Genomic DNA, 17450 nt, shown 5'->3' with positions numbered 1-17450 from the left:
TTGGTTTGCCATAAGTGAGATCAACACAAATTCCAACCTTTTACCCAACAACTCACTGAGTTACACAATCTCCCTAAATGCTTACAATGCAAAAGGATCCTGTGCTGGCACCATGGAAGTTCTTTTCTCAGGATTTCAGAATCCCCTCAATTACAATTGTGGAACAAAAGTCAAGCTAAGGGCTATCATTGGAGGACTCACCACTTATAACGCCAGGCAGATGCCCCACATTGTCAATCTCTACAGGATACCACAGGTATGTGCCTTCATCTCTGTGCATATTTTCAAGCAATGGAAAAGTTAGGGAAGGCAAGCATGCTGTATTTCTACATATGTCTCACCCAAACTGATGGGCCAAAAGACTCTGTTGTGCTCTCTTTGCTTAGCATTGGTCATTCATGTTTCAATCAGGTTCTAATTACACTTTGCATGAGAATGTGTGCATACTGGGTAATAGATTTAGGTTGCTTTCTAGTTAGAAAACCAGAAGCTAAGCTCTTCTGCTAATGATAATGATAATGATAATGATAATGATAATGATAATAATAATAATAATAATAATAATAATAATAATAATAATAATAATAATAGTACAGGTATTTATATACCGCCTTTCTTGGTCGTCAGATTTCTCCTCAGACTTTAATTCAAGACAGTAGGGATTTTTACAATTAAAGATAGGTTCTATCTTTCAAGAACCACACAACATTTCAGATGGAACTTTTGCAGTCTGTTATCACTTTCTGGCCTCCTCCCACACAGGCTGACAAGCAGCTCCTTCCGAAGAGCAGGTGGAATAACTCGGCTCAGCTTGTCAGCTGCTTCAAGGTCTCGCCGTTCATGGTGCCGGTGGCCTCGAACCGGCGACCTTCAGATGTTATCTTCAGGCAGTTGGAGGCTCAGCCCTCTAGACCAGACCTCCTGCCCTCCTGCTACCAACAATGTGTCAACTGGTAGTGTTCATAACATGTGCCGGCCTTCATTTTGTACACTAAGGGGAGGGGGAACATTGGAGTAATTGGTAGTAAAGAAGCAATGGGCAGGGAAGGAAAGTACAACCTGCCCATTTTCTATGCCAAATCCTGAACCCTTTAAAAATTTTAATTGGACTCTGACATGTGGCATTGTGCATAAGATATAATTAGCACTCCAGTAATCCTGCCCAGTCAGCAGTATCAGAAATCTCCACAATATTTGCTGGACAATGAACACAAATTAAAATCATACTTCTATTGTGTCACACATCAAGGGACGCAATTGCTATCTGCAGATTGTGAATGGTTCTTAGCTCTGAAAATATCCCTGGCATTCCTTTTAGCTCAGCTACGGCTCCTTTGATCCCGCATTAAGTGACAAAACTCAGTTCCCCTCCTTATACCGGATGATCCCAAATGAAAAGGCTCAGTACGATGGGATTGTGCAGCTGCTTCGGCATTTCGGATGGACCTGGGTTGGCCTCGTTGTCTCAGATGACGACAGCGGAGAGACCTTCTGGCGGATTCTCAAGCCCAGGCTCCTCCAGAGCCACATTTGCATTGCTTTTAGGGAAGTTGTTCCAACGCTCAAGTCCTTCTGGGGAGAAATGGAAAAGCAGATTCATGACCAACTGGAACGAACACGTTCTACCATCTCCTCAGCCAAAAGCAACGTGACTCTCGTTCATGGGGGGCTTCGTTCCATGGAGGGTTTGCGCAAGATTCTGTCAAAAAGTGAACATAATGAAATGAAACCAATAGAGAGGGTTTGGATCATAACAGCTCACTGGGATTTCTCTTCCGTATTCCATCTGGATCTGTTCACACCACAGTCCTTCAATGGCACTTTGTCCTTTGCACTCCACACAAATGAAATTGCAGGATATGCAGATTTTCTTGAGACATTATATCTTAAAGAATTTCATCATGTTGAGCTCCAGCTCTTCTGGATCCTAGTATTTCACTGTTCATTGCCTTTAGCTGACAAATATGTTCCAGCAGGAAAACGCTGCACTGGGAGGGAAAAATTGAGTAGCCTTCCCAAGTCCATATTTGATACAGGAATGCCTGGTCATAGTTATGGCATCTACAATTCTGTTTATGCTCTGGCACATGCACTCCATGCCATATATTCATTGAAGTCAAAGCAGAAATTGATGGGAGATAGAGGTTCATGGGACTTCAGGGATGTTCACCCATGGCAGGTAGAGTGGATTCTCCTATTAATTCAGTTTAATAAGAAGCGTCATACAGGTCCAGCCTTGTTATACATGGATTTTTTATACACAAATTTGACTCAACATGAATGGCCACTGCAAATGAGAAGGAATGTGCTGATCCCTGGAGAAGGGGAAAAATGCATCCCTTTAAATTCAGTTTAAAAAACTGACCAGTCCTTAAACAATAGCTTCCTTAATGAGAGAGAGAGATAGAGAGAGAGAGAGAGAGAGAGAGAGAGAGAGAGAGAGAGAGAGAGAGGGCAGCTGGCTGACAATCCATCAATCCTTCTCTCTCCAGGTGACCCCTCCCTTCCCCCTGAGCATGTGAAAGAAAGGTAATCACTTTGCATTGGTGAAGGGAGGGATTGAGTGAAGCGCCTTTGTAAGCCCATGCAGGACGACTGATTGATGGATTGTCTTCTTAATGACTCTTATCTTACATCACAAAGGTCAGCAAGGCTGTTTTTAAATCACCAGAGCAAAGAAACTTGGTTTTTTACTTTGATTTGCTATAGTGAGTTTTTTACATTCTATGTGAGTGCTTGGAACAGAACCCATGCAAATAATGAGGCTCAACTTGAAATTGGCAAGAGTACCTTGCCCTACTGCAGATATTACCGGCATCCTCTCTCTTTCCTGCTGGTTTCACATATGGCAAAAATGGAAGTGTTTTCTCAGTAATTTAACTAGGACTGGCAAAATCATCTTAGGTTTTGTGCACTCCCCTTTTGGGCGCAGTTCTAACCAACTTTCCAGGACCGAGATCAGGGCGATGCAGCTCCGAGTTAAGGGAACAAGCATTCCCTTACCTTGAGGACGCCTCCATGACTGCCCCCAACTGCAGCGTATGCCCCGCTGGCACAGCCATGTCAGTGCTGGAAAGTTGGTTAGGATTTGGGCCTTAATTCGTCTTCTCTAATGAGTCATTTCTAAGAAGACTACAGGGTGGGCCATAATTTGGACAAATTTGGTCGGAGTTAGGGAGTGTGTTTATGAATGTCATCCAGGACGGGGTGCATTTCCCCCACAGTCCGATCACTGATTTTCAGGGCATTCTTATGCATGTCTACACTTACAGGAAAGTTAGACTGCATTCAGTTGGGGTTACTTCCAGGCAAATGTGCCTCAGGTTGCAGTCTAATAACAATAAACATTAAATCACTTTTGGTACTTTTGTGATGGCTTGCACACCTTACACTTTTGGTACTTTTGTGAGGGTCGCACACCTGAGACTGGTACTGTGGCCCTGGAAGATTGGGCCATTACCTTATGTGCGAATTTAATAAATCAAAGAGTTTCAGGGAAGTTGCACTAGGTTTTGACCACTGAAAGCAGCTCATTCACATTTTTCTCACTTCCAAACTAGCTTCACTCCTTTCTGAAAAATGTTCACTTCAACAATAGTGTCGAGGAAGAAATATTCTTTGATGAAAACATGGATTTGGCAGCTCCATATGATATCATGAACACAGTCACATATCCCAATAAGTCCTTTCATAGAATCCGTGTTGGACAGATGGACCCCTGGGCTCCTGCAGGAAAAGAGTTCACCATCAACAGAAGTGCCATAGTGTGGAATCACAAGTACAACCAAGTGAGGATTTCTATTATCTTCCTGAATCGTAGAATCCACAGCAGAAAAAGATCAGAGGAAGGGTGTGCTCTGACCCAGAACCCTTCATTCTCGGTGCTGTTGTTGTCTCAGGCCCTGTTGCACCATGGTATTTTGAGTGTCACAGAGACTCTTTCAATCCCTCCTAGAACCTCAGTGGGTAAATAGGTTGAACTCAACATGACAGAACACAGGAAGAAATGGCTGGTTTCAGGTTCTCAATGTGATGCTTTTCTACTTGTTGATAGATGCTTCCACAGTCCACATGTGTTGACAGTTGTCCTCCTGGACACAGCAGGATTGTTCGTCAGGGTGCCCAGGTGTGTTGCTATGACTGCGCTCAGTGCTCTGAAGATAGCATCTCGGTCCAGACAGGTAAGTAAAAGAGTACAAAGTGACATCAACTCCTGCTGCCTCCACGCCCCTGTTCCTCCCCCTCTTCACCCAGTTTTGCCACTAACCACCTCTCCCCACCTTCCCTCCTATCCATCACCTGCCCCCACTGCTACCTTACTTGGTTCTGCAGGGTCTGTTTGGCTGAGCTGCAGCACTGCTGCCTCATGACGCAGCGCTCATAAAAATGGCCACCAATGGAGTGCTGCCTGCTCTGTTGGCCGCCATTTTCCAACAGTGGATGTGCCTTCCACTATTGTAAGAGGCTCCACGTGACAGCCCAATCCTGGTGATGAAAGGCTTGCCATAATCCATAGAGCAGATTATGATAATATTTAAATAACAGTATGTGGAAATATAACTAAATAAAATTACAAACTGTGTGCAAGTTCTCCTGTACTATATTTGCATGAATTTGCTTGTTATTTCCAGATGCAGAAGATTGCCACAAGTGCCCAGAAGATCACCACCCAAACAGGAAGCAGGATCAGTGCATCCCTAAAAGAATAACTTACTTGTCGAGTCAAGAGCCCTTGGGAATTACACTGATTTCCTTGGCTCTGTTCTTTTCTGCAGTCACTGGAATAGTGATGTGGGTCTTCATTCAACACCATGATACTCCCATAGTCAAGGCCAACAACTGGAGCATCACCTGTGCCCTCCTCTGCTCTCTGCTGCTTTGCTTCCTCTGCTCCTTTCTTTTCATTGGCCAGCCTGGGAAGGTGACCTGCCTTCTCCGTCAAACCCTGTTTGGCATCATCTTCTCCATTGCTGTTTCCTGTGTGTTGGCCAAAACCCTCACTGTGGTGGTGGCCTTCATGGCCACCAAGCCTGGAAACAGGATGAGGAAATGGGTAGGGAAAAGGCTGGCAGTGTTGGTCATCATACTCTCTTCTCTGACTCAGAGTGCCATCTGTGCAGTGTGGCTGACCACGTCTCCCCCCTTCCCAGAATCAGACATGCGTTCTCAATCCACTCAGATCATAGTGCAATGCAACGAAGGTTCACCCACCATGTTCTACACTGTGCTTGGCTACATGGGCTTTCTGGCCATCATCAGCTTTGCTGTGGCTTTCTTTGCCAGAAAACTGCCAGATACTTTCAATGAAGCCAAGCTGATCACCTTCAGCATGCTGGTATTTTGCAGTGTCTGGGTATCATTTATCCCGGCCTACTTGAGCACCAAGGGGAAATACATGGTGGCCGTGGAGATCTTCTCCATCTTGGCCTCCAGTGCTGGATTGCTGGGTTGCATCTTCATCCCTAAAATCTACATTATTGTTCTGAAGCCTGAACGGAATACCAGGGAACAGCTAGTAAGGAAAAAGGATTTTGCTACCTGACTGAAATTCTCTTTCTTCTTATTTGTCTCGTTATTTTCCCCCTCACTTTTATGGTTTGTCTTTTAAAAAAATTGTGAAGTCCAACTTCTTTGATGTTTGTAAAACACTTTGGAACATGCATAATAATAATAATAATAATAATAATAATAATAATAATAATAATAATAATAATAATAATAATAATAATAATAACAACAGGTATTTATATACTGCCTTTCTTGGTCTTTATTCAAGACTTTATTCAAGGCGGTTTACATAGGCAGGCTTTATTTAAATCCCTTATTAAATAGGGGTTTTTACAATTTCAAAGAAGGTTCTTTCTTTCAAGAACGATTCAAGATGTTTCAATTCCGATCTGGCTTCACATTCTGGCCTCCATCCTCCCACGCTCAGAGCAGATGGAATTGCTCGGCTTCAGCTTGTCAGCTGCTCCAAGGTCGCACGGTGCCGGTGGCCTCGAACTGGCGACCTTGTGGATGTTATCTTCAGGCAGACGGAGGCTCTACCCTCTAGACCAGACCTCCTGCATGCATTTAGTACATTAGAAAAGGTTCCTCATATGTCATTTTTTTGCCCAATTATTGTTCCAGTAGAGCCCTGCTCTTAACCTGATGAAAAAGAATGTGTATACACACACAAGCAAACACAGAGATAGATAGATAGATAGATAGAGAGAGAGAGAGAGAGAGAGAGAGAGAGAGAGAGAGAGAGAGAGAGAGAGAGGTTGATTACCCCTTATCTGGAATTCCAAAGTCCAGAATGTTCCAAAGTCTGAGTCTTTCGCATGCTGGCAGGACCTTGGTGGGAGTAGCACAAGACGTGCCAGGGCACAACCCAGCCAGGGAAGCCAGGCAGCACAGCACAAGTGGGAGGCTGCTACCAAGCAGAGGATTCTGGCCATGCTGCTGCCACCACTGGCATCCCATCCCTTTGCCACCAGGCTGCCTCCCTTTAGCCCTGTTTGGCTACAGTGCTCTTCAGCCAGGTCAATGGACAGCCATTTCAGCCAATGAGAGTGAGCCTTCTGGGTGTGACAGGGCCAAACAGCTCCCATTGCCTTCAGTGGCATCTCCTTTCATTCAGTTTCACGCAGGGTTTTTGTGATGCACAGGCAGCTCTTTCACACTGCTAAAATGACACTTGCAGAATCATGATCCTGATATAAAGTCCATCTTTCTTTCAATTAAACGTGATTTAGAAGAGAATTTCCATTAAAAGATAATTTCAGTGTAAGTAAATTGCAATGAGCCTGGCATGTGTGTCTTGAATCAGTATTGCTGGGTAGGTACTAAAGGCCTGGGTGCCTCGAAAAAGGCCACTGCTGATCCCGGAGAGTGCTTTTGGGTGGTAATGGCAGGGGGACTTTCATGGGCCCAGCCGGGCAGGAGATGCTCCAGGGTGGGGAGGTTGCAAAGGGTCTCCTGAAATAAAGACAGGCAGCTGGTAGCTTCAAAATACAGCAACACAGAAATGTTTGCACTTCAACAGATTTGCTGGTCTTCAAGTGGTGTGTGTGTGTGTGTGTGTGTGTGTGTGTGTGTGTGTGTGTGTGTTATGAGATAGAGGCTACAATCCTGTTGACACTTACCTAAGAGAAAGCCTTGTTGACTATAATGGGACTTACCTCTGAGCTTCCTCAACCCCTTTTCTGATGTTATTGAGAAAGCATTATTGGCATTTGATGAAATTCAGCATGGAGTCAGGATGGGATAGCTTAAAAGAGGAGAAAAGACAGCAGCTGGCTCTCTCCTCCAGCGTAGCACTGGAGGACTAAGTGGGAATTTATATGTGATAGGAAGTAATGTCCACTGCAGGCCATGCTTGAAACTGATATATGCATTATTTAATAAATTGTGGCTCTAACATCCTATAAGTGCCTTGTCTTCTGTGATTTATTGGAGGTGTGCAGGCAATTCATAAAGTAAACCACAACTTTGTGGAAAAATGAAACCTTTCCCCATCTTTTGAAAACAAGTCTTGAGACTCTCAGTGTTTTGTGGAGAGTGTTAATGTCCCGGAACACACTCCAGCACTCTGTGTGGGTAGCAAGCTGGACAGCAGAATGTCAGAACATGGGATTCTGAAATAACCAGCAATCTCCAGCAAAGAGCACCTCAATGAGGTCAGGGTATGTAGAGAAAGTGAACTTGTTCATCTAATACATGGAGTAAGACTACATTTGAAAAGCCCCACATTGCAGGTTCGTGCCTAAATACTTCCAGCATGCCCTTGCATTTCTCTTTGCCATCAATGAGATCAACAAGAATGCCAAGCCGATGCCCAATGCCACACTAGGACACCAGATGTTGGACAATTCTTTTAATGCAAGAAGAACCTCTTGGAACACTCTGGAACTCCTCTTCAGCAAAGTGAAACTTTCCAATTACAACTGTGTCAGGGGGAAGAAGTTAATGGCTGCGATTGGTGGGCTCACTTCTCAAAACTCCATGCAGAAGGCCAACATCTTGAATGCCTACACAATCCCACAGGTATGTGTCTTCATAGGCATGTTTCTTCACAGGTGTGCACTTTCAATGCAGAGAAGTGGAGATCTGCTTCCAGTACCCTACCTGTACCCCCTCCAAGTGTGGAAGTTGACAGGACTACTCAGCAGAAGCTGCTGTCATTACAAATTCTGTGGGCTTCTTGGAATGACAGGGCCATGGCCTTATAATTCTAGTACAGTTTGCTTCACCTCATTACAGAGCATGAGCCCACTGTACTTTAAGCCATGAGTCAGACATGAGTCAATGCAATTCCTCTCATAGTTGCTTAGCATTCACTCCATGGTATAATTTTATGTGTGTATCAGTGCTCTCTGCTCCAATAGCAAGTTGTTGAAGGGTACATCTGTTGGAGTAGTGTTTTCTCTGAATGTAAGAAGAAATACACTGTTTAATAATGAAGGAATACATTTCTCGCTTTAAAAATATTCATCTCCCTGACTAGCTGAGCTATGGCGCTTTTGACCCCATGTTGAGTGATAAAATTCAGTTCCCCCTTTTCACCCGGATGATTCCAAACGAAAGCCTTCAGTATGCTGGAATTGTTCAATTACTTAATCATTTTGGATGGAATTAGATTGGCCTTTTCATACCAGATGACGACAATGGAGAAAATTTTCACCGACCACTGAGACTGAGTCTCCTCCAGAAAAATATCTGCTGCTGCACTGGTGCTCTGCACGCTTAGGATTGGGCCATCAGTTTAGTGGGAAGAGACCTCACATCTTAAGTATCTACAAGATTCCACAGGTACATGCGATCATCCATAGCTTCAGGACACACAGCCCACACTGTACCCAGTGCTGGGTGTGAGCAGGCTGGAGGTCTCCTCAGTGTAAGAGAACGTTTGTGGTACTAGGTTTGCAACACCCAGCACCAGCTGCTGCACTGGTGCTCTGCATGCTTAGGATTGGGCTGTCAGTTTAAAGGGAGGATTCCACTGGGGTTGGAAGGCTCTTGCAAAGCAGGTATTTTCCTCTTGCATATCTCCATCTCTGTTATAAATGAGCCATGAAAAGCAGAAAAACCACTGGCAGCAATGTGCACAGAAAGGTTTTAGCAAGCACCCCAACCCCTTCTTGTTGCTCTGCTCCTAAATCTCACCTGTATAAACTGCTTTTTTTGGGGGGGGGGGAGGGGAGGAAGTAATTGAGGTTCCCAAAGTGGCCACAGAAGGAGGCCAGGATGATGACATATGAAACCAGCAAGGTCAGGCAGTTAGGTAGAGTTATCAGGCCACCACTGACCAGCATGAGTTTCTCAACCACATAGATTTCTGCACAGGCCAGCTTGATTACCTGTGGGATGTCACAGAAGAAATTGTCCAGCACATTCGGTCCACAGAATGGTAGCTAGGCTATGACCACCATCTGGACAGTGGAATGAATGAAGGCTCCTGTCCAGCAAAATATCAGTAGACTGAAGCAGCGTTGCCGGTCCATGATGGCTGTATATCTCAGTGGGTGGCAAATGGCCACGTAACAGTTGTACGCCATGAGAGTGAGGACAAACATCTCTGCACCCCCAAAGAGGTGCAGACCAAACAGCTGGGCCATACAACCACCATAGGAGATGACAGAACCACTGTTCAAGAGGCTGGTCACTAACTTTGGGGCAGCCACTGAACCCATAGACATGTCAATAATGGACAGATTGGCAAGGAAGAAATACAAGGGGCTTTGATGGAGCTTGGGCTCAGACCACACAGTCACCATAATTAATAATAATAAATAATAATAACAGGTATTTATATACCGCCTTTCTTGGTATTTAATCAAGACTTTATTCAAGGCGGTTTACATAGGCAGGACTTTATTTAAATCCCTTATTAAATAGGGATTTTTACAATTTGAAAGAAGGTTCTTTCTTTCAAGAACCACTACATTCAGGTGTTTCATTCCGATCTGGCTTCACATTCTGGCCTCCATCCTCCCACGCTCAGAGCAGATGTAATAGCTCGGCTTCAGCTTGTCAGCTGCTTCAAGGTCGCACGGTGCCGGTGGCCTCGAACTGGCGACCTTGTGGATGGTATCTTCAGGCAAATGGAGGATCTACCCTCTAGACCAGACCTCCTGCCCTAATTAGGAAGATTCCCCAGAAGGGAGGTGGTGTAGCAGGCCAAGACCAGGACAAAAAGAAGGAGCTGTGCAGTGTGGGAACAGGAGAAGTCCATCCATTCATGTTGATGTTTGGTTCTGGTGCAGTTTTAAAAAAATGGAGTAAGTGAGCAATATTCCAACCTGGACACAAATAGCCCATTTTAAATCATTTTAGTCCAGTAATGTATTACCTGACTTTCAATGTATCATGCTGTGCCACCGCCCCAAATTATGAATAAAATCAAGACGTTTTCGCTCTTCTTTCTTTAGTTCTCAAATTCTAGACGCTTCCAGGCTCCTTCCTCTCGTTACAACATACAAACAATGGTTTCAAGCCAATATTCATTGTTGTGTGTGCATGTCAAAATGGAAAGACAAAAAATAAACTTGTGTTAAAATAATTGAATTATTAGACCCATTAGTTTTATTTGCATCTCGTTGCTTATCAGGACCAATTTCATTATTTCTGCAAACCAGAATGCTAACTGTGGTGGTGACAGCAGGGCATCAAATCAGGCCATCCTAAAAGTTTTATATATTATATAGAGAGTCGTCTGGTTCATTATTTATATGAATTTTATAGAGAGTCCTCTGGCCTGATTCTGTCCTGGGCTAGTACTGGTCTCCTACACACTGCCTGGGAGACAGCCATCACAAACATGCTGTAAGACTTGTCACAGTGACCAGGAGAAAGAAGGCACTGATGCAGAACCCAGCACTGGTAGGTGCTGGGCCTTCATGCTGGTCAGAAGACCAGCAGTAGCCTGCAGCAGGAAGTTCCACACCTCTCATGCTCATGCTGTAGCACATGCTCTGCATTCCATCTACTCTTCAATATCCAAGCATAGATTAAAGGGAACTGGAGGCACAGGGGTTGTATGGGCTGTTCAGCCATGGCCAGTAGGAGTTTCCTGTAAGCCTCTACTGTGTACGGTCATGGATGGACTTGGATCCACTCTTGCAGTGCAATTGGACTGAGCGAGAAGTGAGACAATATTTTCACTTTAGTTTATCTAAGCCCTAGACCTTTCCATTTGGAAAGGGACTGGCAGCCCAATCCTCTGCATGTCTACTCAGCAGTAAGTCCCATTAGAGTCAATGGAGCTTACTTCCAGGAAAGTGTGGATAGGCTTGGGTTGTTAATTGCCTGCAGCATCAACCATGTATTAACCGTTTTTAAGCTCATTCTTAACAGTGAGGAACCCAGTTGAGACAGGCTGTCCCTCGGTTCTGCTACTATGTTGATCACCTCTGAACAGAATGTCACAATATTAGTATGTCTACAGTGGTTTAGCTTGTGGGAGGCAGGCAGTACCATGTGACACACTTGGGGACGGTGATACTATGAGTGGCCTAAACTGTGGATACTTTTGTATTTTTGAATCATGCCATCATGATGTATATCCTTCGATAGGTAACTTAATGCAAAATGTAATGAAACAAACCATGTTATCTGTTTTCTGTCAAACATTCTAGCCAAATAACCAGAAAAGGAAAACACAACTGCCTTATGTAACAAAAAGTGAATATCTTTAACTCAAAACCAACCAATGAGACTTGGGGTGCAATCCTAACCAACTTTCCAGCACTGACGTAGCTGTGCCAATGTGGCGTGCCCGGCATCCTGCAGTGGCGAAGCGGTCAAAGGGGCCTCTTCAACATATGGGCATGTTTGTTACCTTACCTTGGGGCTGCATTGCAGCTAGGTCAGTGCTGGAAGGTTGGTTAGGATTGTGCCCTAATTGTTCCAAGAGCAAATGAGGTGTGATAAAACAGCATGAAACCCATAAGTGTTAGTCTGAGTCAGCTCTAATTTCCATGGATCAGAACTCACACTAGCACTCCTATTCTTTTGTGTGTGTCAAGTTTGCCACTTGTTCTTTGTTGTTGACATTTGTTGGGTGACCTGGAATGTTGCATAGTAAAATAAATAAATAAAGTTAATGGGGCTGACACTAACACCAGTCATGTCACTAGTGGGACGTTTGGGTGCTCTTAGTCACTGGCTGAGTTGAAGATAGTTTGTCACTTTTAAGTTATTCACTCTTAAAGTGGACCCCAGAAGCTGGTGGGGACAGGATCACAAAGAGGGGGGCATGTTGGGGAGGGGATAACTTTGGGGATGGAAAGTTTCTTATCTTGGAAGTACGGAGATGAGTAGAGGAGCAATAGACTGAAGGATTCCTATTTGGGGTTATGAAATGAATTGTGAGTTCTGGTGGAAATGGGAATAGGAGGAGGGGGTGAGAATAACTCTCAGAAAGTTTTACTATGTAAAGTTTATAATAATCAAAGATTAAAAAATGTTCTCGTGGGTTTTGCTTCCATGCATGGTCTTTCAGGTCACACGGAATTCCTGCAGCTTGTTGATTAGGAGGAGGGGTTGCAAGTTAATGTGGGGCATGGGGGACTTTGTGTGTTGTTGGTGCCTGCCTTAGATGACTTTAAAAGTGGGTTCCAAACATTAATGGTGGACTACAGGTCTATCCGTGGTTATTAACCATTCTGCCTACAGTGAACCTCCAGGTGCAGGGGCAGGATATCACCGAGTACTAGCTGCAGAGACTTTCAGTCCCTGCTTGTGGGGAAACGTTCAATGCCTTTATTTTCTGGCCTTGATGATTATTCATTTCATGTCATGACTCCTACTGAAAATAATTTTGTAGTATACAGGGAACGGTGTCAAAAATGTATGGGGCCCGGATGTCCAATGACCTAGCTATGCATCTGCTTATACTAATCACAGTCTCTGCATTGCCAGAAGGCCAAGGTGGCAGGTTCCAGTGATCTCAAGAGAACTCCTGCTCCACAATTGACCCCGGTGTTTTATTTTTCTTGTCCTCCAATCAGCTTCACCACTTTCTGAGAAACGTTCGCTTCAACGATAATGCAGGCGAAGAAATATTCTTTGAAAATGGGGAACTGGCAACAGGTTTTGATATCGTCAACATAGTGACATTCCTCATTCACTCTTTCTGTAGAGTCAGGGTAGGAAAGAAGGACCCCTGGGCTCCTGAAGGGGAAGAGTTTGCTGTTAATGGAAGCTTCATTGTGTGGAAACAGAAGTTCGATCAGGTGGGAAAGATCTGAATGCATTTTCTGAGCTACAGTTGCATAGTTGTAGAGGAACTCAGAAGTACTCTTCAGTAGATGCCTGGGAATGCATATTCCTGTACATGATGCACTTACTCTGAAGCAAGCCCTATGGTATTCATTGGGATTTACTCTGGATCTGCCAGCCCTCTGTGGTTATAGTGATGCAAGAGTAACACCTAAATGTGGCTAACTTGTTATAATGTTTATGCTTGTAGACTAGGATGAATAACATGGATAATATATGCCAAACACTCATATGTGCAGGCACATGTTATCCATGCTCTTTTGTCCCCTTGTTTGTCAATCTCTTCATATGAATTTTCAGACTGAATTGATTATGGTGATGAGAAGAAGTGGTATGTAAAGTAACTAAAGGAAAACATCTGGGGACTGAAGGATTCTATATGTAGAACAATATTGTAAAGACCCTCATTGGAACTAACTAGGACAGCCCACCTATGTAAACCATCTTGAGTAATATCTGATGAGAAAGGCCTTATATAAATACAGGTGTGCGCCACTTAATGACAGGGACACGTTCCCTGATCCCTGTTACGTGATTAGGTCATTAAATGAACATTCAGTCCAATCTATTGCCTTTGTTGTGGAAACAGGCACCCCCTGCCAGACAGTAGCTGGCTGCACAGGCTACAGGAGACAGATGGCCTCTTCTTTGCATTAAGAGCCTCTCTGTTGTGTAGACAGACACTCTGCTGCAGGCTACGGGAGATGGTGATTGCCTCCTTAAGAGCACCATCATTGTGCATTGACCACCGTCATATATGCAATCAGTCATTAAGTGAACTGTTGTTAGGCAGCGCATGCCTGTATAGAAGTAAATCAATACCTATAAGAGGTCAGAGGAGCTCATGAGATGTGTGTCATAACTGTATTCTCGTGCAGAACAAACCAAACCAAACATCACAGCAATGAGAAAACAGTTGATTTCCATGCTAACCCTTTCTCCTTGGGGTTTTTTTTGAAGATGCTGCCCCGATCGACATGTACTGAGAGCTGCCATCCTGGACAGACAAAGGTGGTACGCCAGGGGGAGCAGATCTGTTGCTATGACTGTGCTCAGTGCTCTGAAGGGAGGATTTCCAGCCAGCTGGGTAAGTGAAGAAGGTGATGCTCCATCCAATCGGTGTTGCAGAAGTTTGTGGAAATGAGCTGCTCAAAGGTCTTCCAGCCCAATCTTTTCTTTCCCAGCACTCAGAGGAACTGTGGCGTCCAGGAACTTTTGTCCCCTTTCCCCGAGGAATGTTTCCCCGAGGAATGAGAAGCGATGGGGCTTCTCATGTTTGCACCAGCTATTTTGCTGGCACCGATGTGAGAACCTTCATGTCAAGCTATTAGGTCGGACACAGAGGATAGGATCTGGCGGAGGAGGCCTCAGAGATCATTATGCCTTGAAGAAACAGGCTGATGGCCAAGATGGGAGAAATAGTCAACGTGATACAGTGCTGGTCCTGACATATCATGAGAGCTTTATTCTAGCATCCTGGTGAACTGAGTGAGCTAAGAATCTGGATTAGCCTGGTGAGATTCTCCATTTACGTAACACATTCCCTCTCTGCCTTAGCTGCAAGTGGGCATACTAATAATTATTGAAACAACAGCACAATCCCATGCATGTGTATGCAAAAGTACCATTAAGCTCAATGTGATGTGCTCCCAGGGAAGTGTTTATAGGATATCAATATGTTCCATTGAATTCAGTGGGACTTATTTCTGAGTAGTCATGCACAGGGTTATGTGAGAGCAGCAGTTCACAAATATTTTGGTTTCTGGAACCCTTTAAACTCCTAAAAGGAGTCTCTGCATGTGTAGTGTCTCGGGTAGCCCCTGAGCACCTGTGCATTTACAGAGTGTTGCAGCACCAAATGCCTTGCAGACATTTGAAAAGGTTTCTCAATGCAATCATCTTCCTGGTAATTATCTAAATCATTGCCTTCCTTAGAGAAGTCCCAGGGATAATCTGAAGCTACTTGCAACATTCATAACAAAAACAGTGGACTGTACCTTGGAAGCTGAGGATAAAATGTTCATTTAAGCTTTTGAAAAGCCAGCTGCATGAGGCAGATGCTGGGTATTCACTGCATACAGCCAGGTGTCTGTCGCTGGAGTATGAAGACCTCATGTGAGAAACGTGGCAGTGGGGATTCGCTCAGCCCCTCTACGGTCATTTCTGCTTGTGATTGATGGTTGTGTTCATAGTGCCTCGTGTGTGGAAGTCACTGGAAATTGGTAGAATGCTGTGGGGCTGAGGTTCAGACATGCTGCTGTTCAGATGGTCAACAGTGCTGCTGCTACTGCTGCAGCTGCCTTACGGTGTCATCAACCACTGCCACTCCAGGGGGCGTTGGCAGAAGAGAAGCTATCAGTCTCCAGACATAACTATTGCTGTCTTTGCCTCTCTTGCAAATGTTGAGCAGAAAGATCTCTCTCTTAAAGAAACTCCAGTTGTGTCTTCCCTGAAAGGAACGTAAGTTGGGTTATGGTTTGGATTAAAATTCAGTGTTGTAAATATAGAAAAATTACTCGGGATTACATACTTTGGGACTGGTGGCAATAGGGGCAGAAGTGGTGGCATGAAGTTCAAGTTCACAAATGCAAAAAGACCCCAGCAACTAGAGAACTGGAATGTCAAGATGAACACTAAATATTGTTATTGTTATTATTGTCATTGTTGTTATTAACACTAGGCTGGACCTCTTTCGATGAGCCATGCTCATTATCCTTGTGCAAAGAAGTTTTTTTGCAGGAAGGAACATAAGATTTGGTTATGTGAGCTGCAGCCGGTGCTCTAAAGTGGTTTTGCTAGTGGGTGTACTTTTAAAGACACGTGGAACAGGAACACACATGGAGGAAAGCTAATAGGCATGCAGGTTCGAGTGTGGCGGTGAACAGCACAACTTAGTGGAATGACACACAAGAGCTATGGGGCACAATGGTGACAGTGTAACAATAGATCACTTTTATTGTGGGGATAATAATGCAACAGCAAAAATGTGCACTCAAAATACAAAGCAATACAGTGTATAGGATATTTTCAACCTTTTTCAGCTCATGGCACACTGTCAGGGGTGTAAAATTGTAAAGACTCACGATAGGTTCTTAGAAAAGGCACACCCAGCTGCCAGTTAGAGTGCCCACATCACCCAGGGGCCTAATAAATGACCCTCCCCAAACATCCACGGCACACATGCAGATCATGCATGGCACACCAATGTGCCACTCACACAGGTTGAAAATTGCTACAGTGTATTAACTACTCACTCATACAACTCGGCATAATCTTAAGCAGTTGCTAGGGCTGCAATCCCATAAACACTGACCACATGTTCATATCATATGTTGAATGCTTGGGGCTGATCTCAGGCCTCCCCCTTAAATGATTCCAACCTAGACAAGAGTCCTGGACTCAGACATGTCAAGGAGAACATGATGGAGGTGCTAATGGTGTCATCAACTTGGCTGCAAATGTGAGAAGAAGCTAGAGAGGCTTAGTGAGTCACTGGCCAGGATTGTCAAAGGTGTTCTATCTGTATCTGATACAGGAGTTTGAAGAGTTGCAGGAATCATGGGGATAGTTTTGACCCCGAATGAACACACACACGGTTCTTTGGATTTTGGAGAGGCAATCAAACAGGCGACAGGAGAATTCAAAGAACTTCTTAATGTTTACTCGTTTGCAAACGGGACCTCCACACCCTTGGAGGACCCCGAAGCATTACAATAATGCAGGTTTTATAGGGAAAAATGACATACAGGCAGACGCCCAAAACAACATTTGGCATGTTATCAGTACAGGATGTTGATCTGAGGATGGCAATTCAATACACATTGGCAGTTTGTTTACAGAGATATCCGTTAGAGGGGGTCTGGCACTCTGACTCATCGCTTTTACCCTAACCTTTTTATCCTCGTTTGTTGATTGCCCTTGTCTGGGACCTTTCTGTTCACCCTTGGAGGCTCATATCACAGTTAACTGGTTCTCTGAGAGGGATAGCTTTTTTGGTCAGGGAAGAGCCTTATGGGTGAACTGGGCATCTTGGGATATTTCCATATTGTGAGCTGGGCATATTGTTATCAGTTTTCCCCCCTGAAAACAGAAAGGAGAAAGGGGGACAGAAAAGAGGTGGAATTTTAGCAAATTAGTGAAAGTTAGGGTATGACTGGAGGGAATTTCCTTAATTACCCAGGATG

The 17450-nt window shown here is 44.3% G+C and overlaps 1 protein-coding gene across 1 annotated transcript; it reads left to right on the top strand.

Moving 5' to 3' along the window:
* The first annotated feature begins 3629 nt into the window (after positions 1-3629).
* Positions 3630-13235, top strand: LOC136653877 (vomeronasal type-2 receptor 26-like). Its single transcript, XM_066630751.1, has 4 exons — positions 3630-3788; positions 4136-4181; positions 4632-5515; positions 12996-13235. Exons 1-4 carry the CDS (start codon positions 3630-3632, stop codon positions 13233-13235), a joined length of 1329 nt encoding a protein of 442 aa, XP_066486848.1.
* The last annotated feature ends 4215 nt before the right edge of the window (positions 13236-17450 follow it).

This window comes from Tiliqua scincoides, chromosome 5, assembly GCF_035046505.1.
Source record: "Tiliqua scincoides isolate rTilSci1 chromosome 5, rTilSci1.hap2, whole genome shotgun sequence".
NCBI lineage: Eukaryota > Metazoa > Chordata > Lepidosauria > Squamata > Scincidae > Tiliqua > Tiliqua scincoides.
The sequence above is the reverse complement of the archived record's forward strand: the minus strand, read 5'-3'. Positions and strand labels throughout refer to the sequence as shown.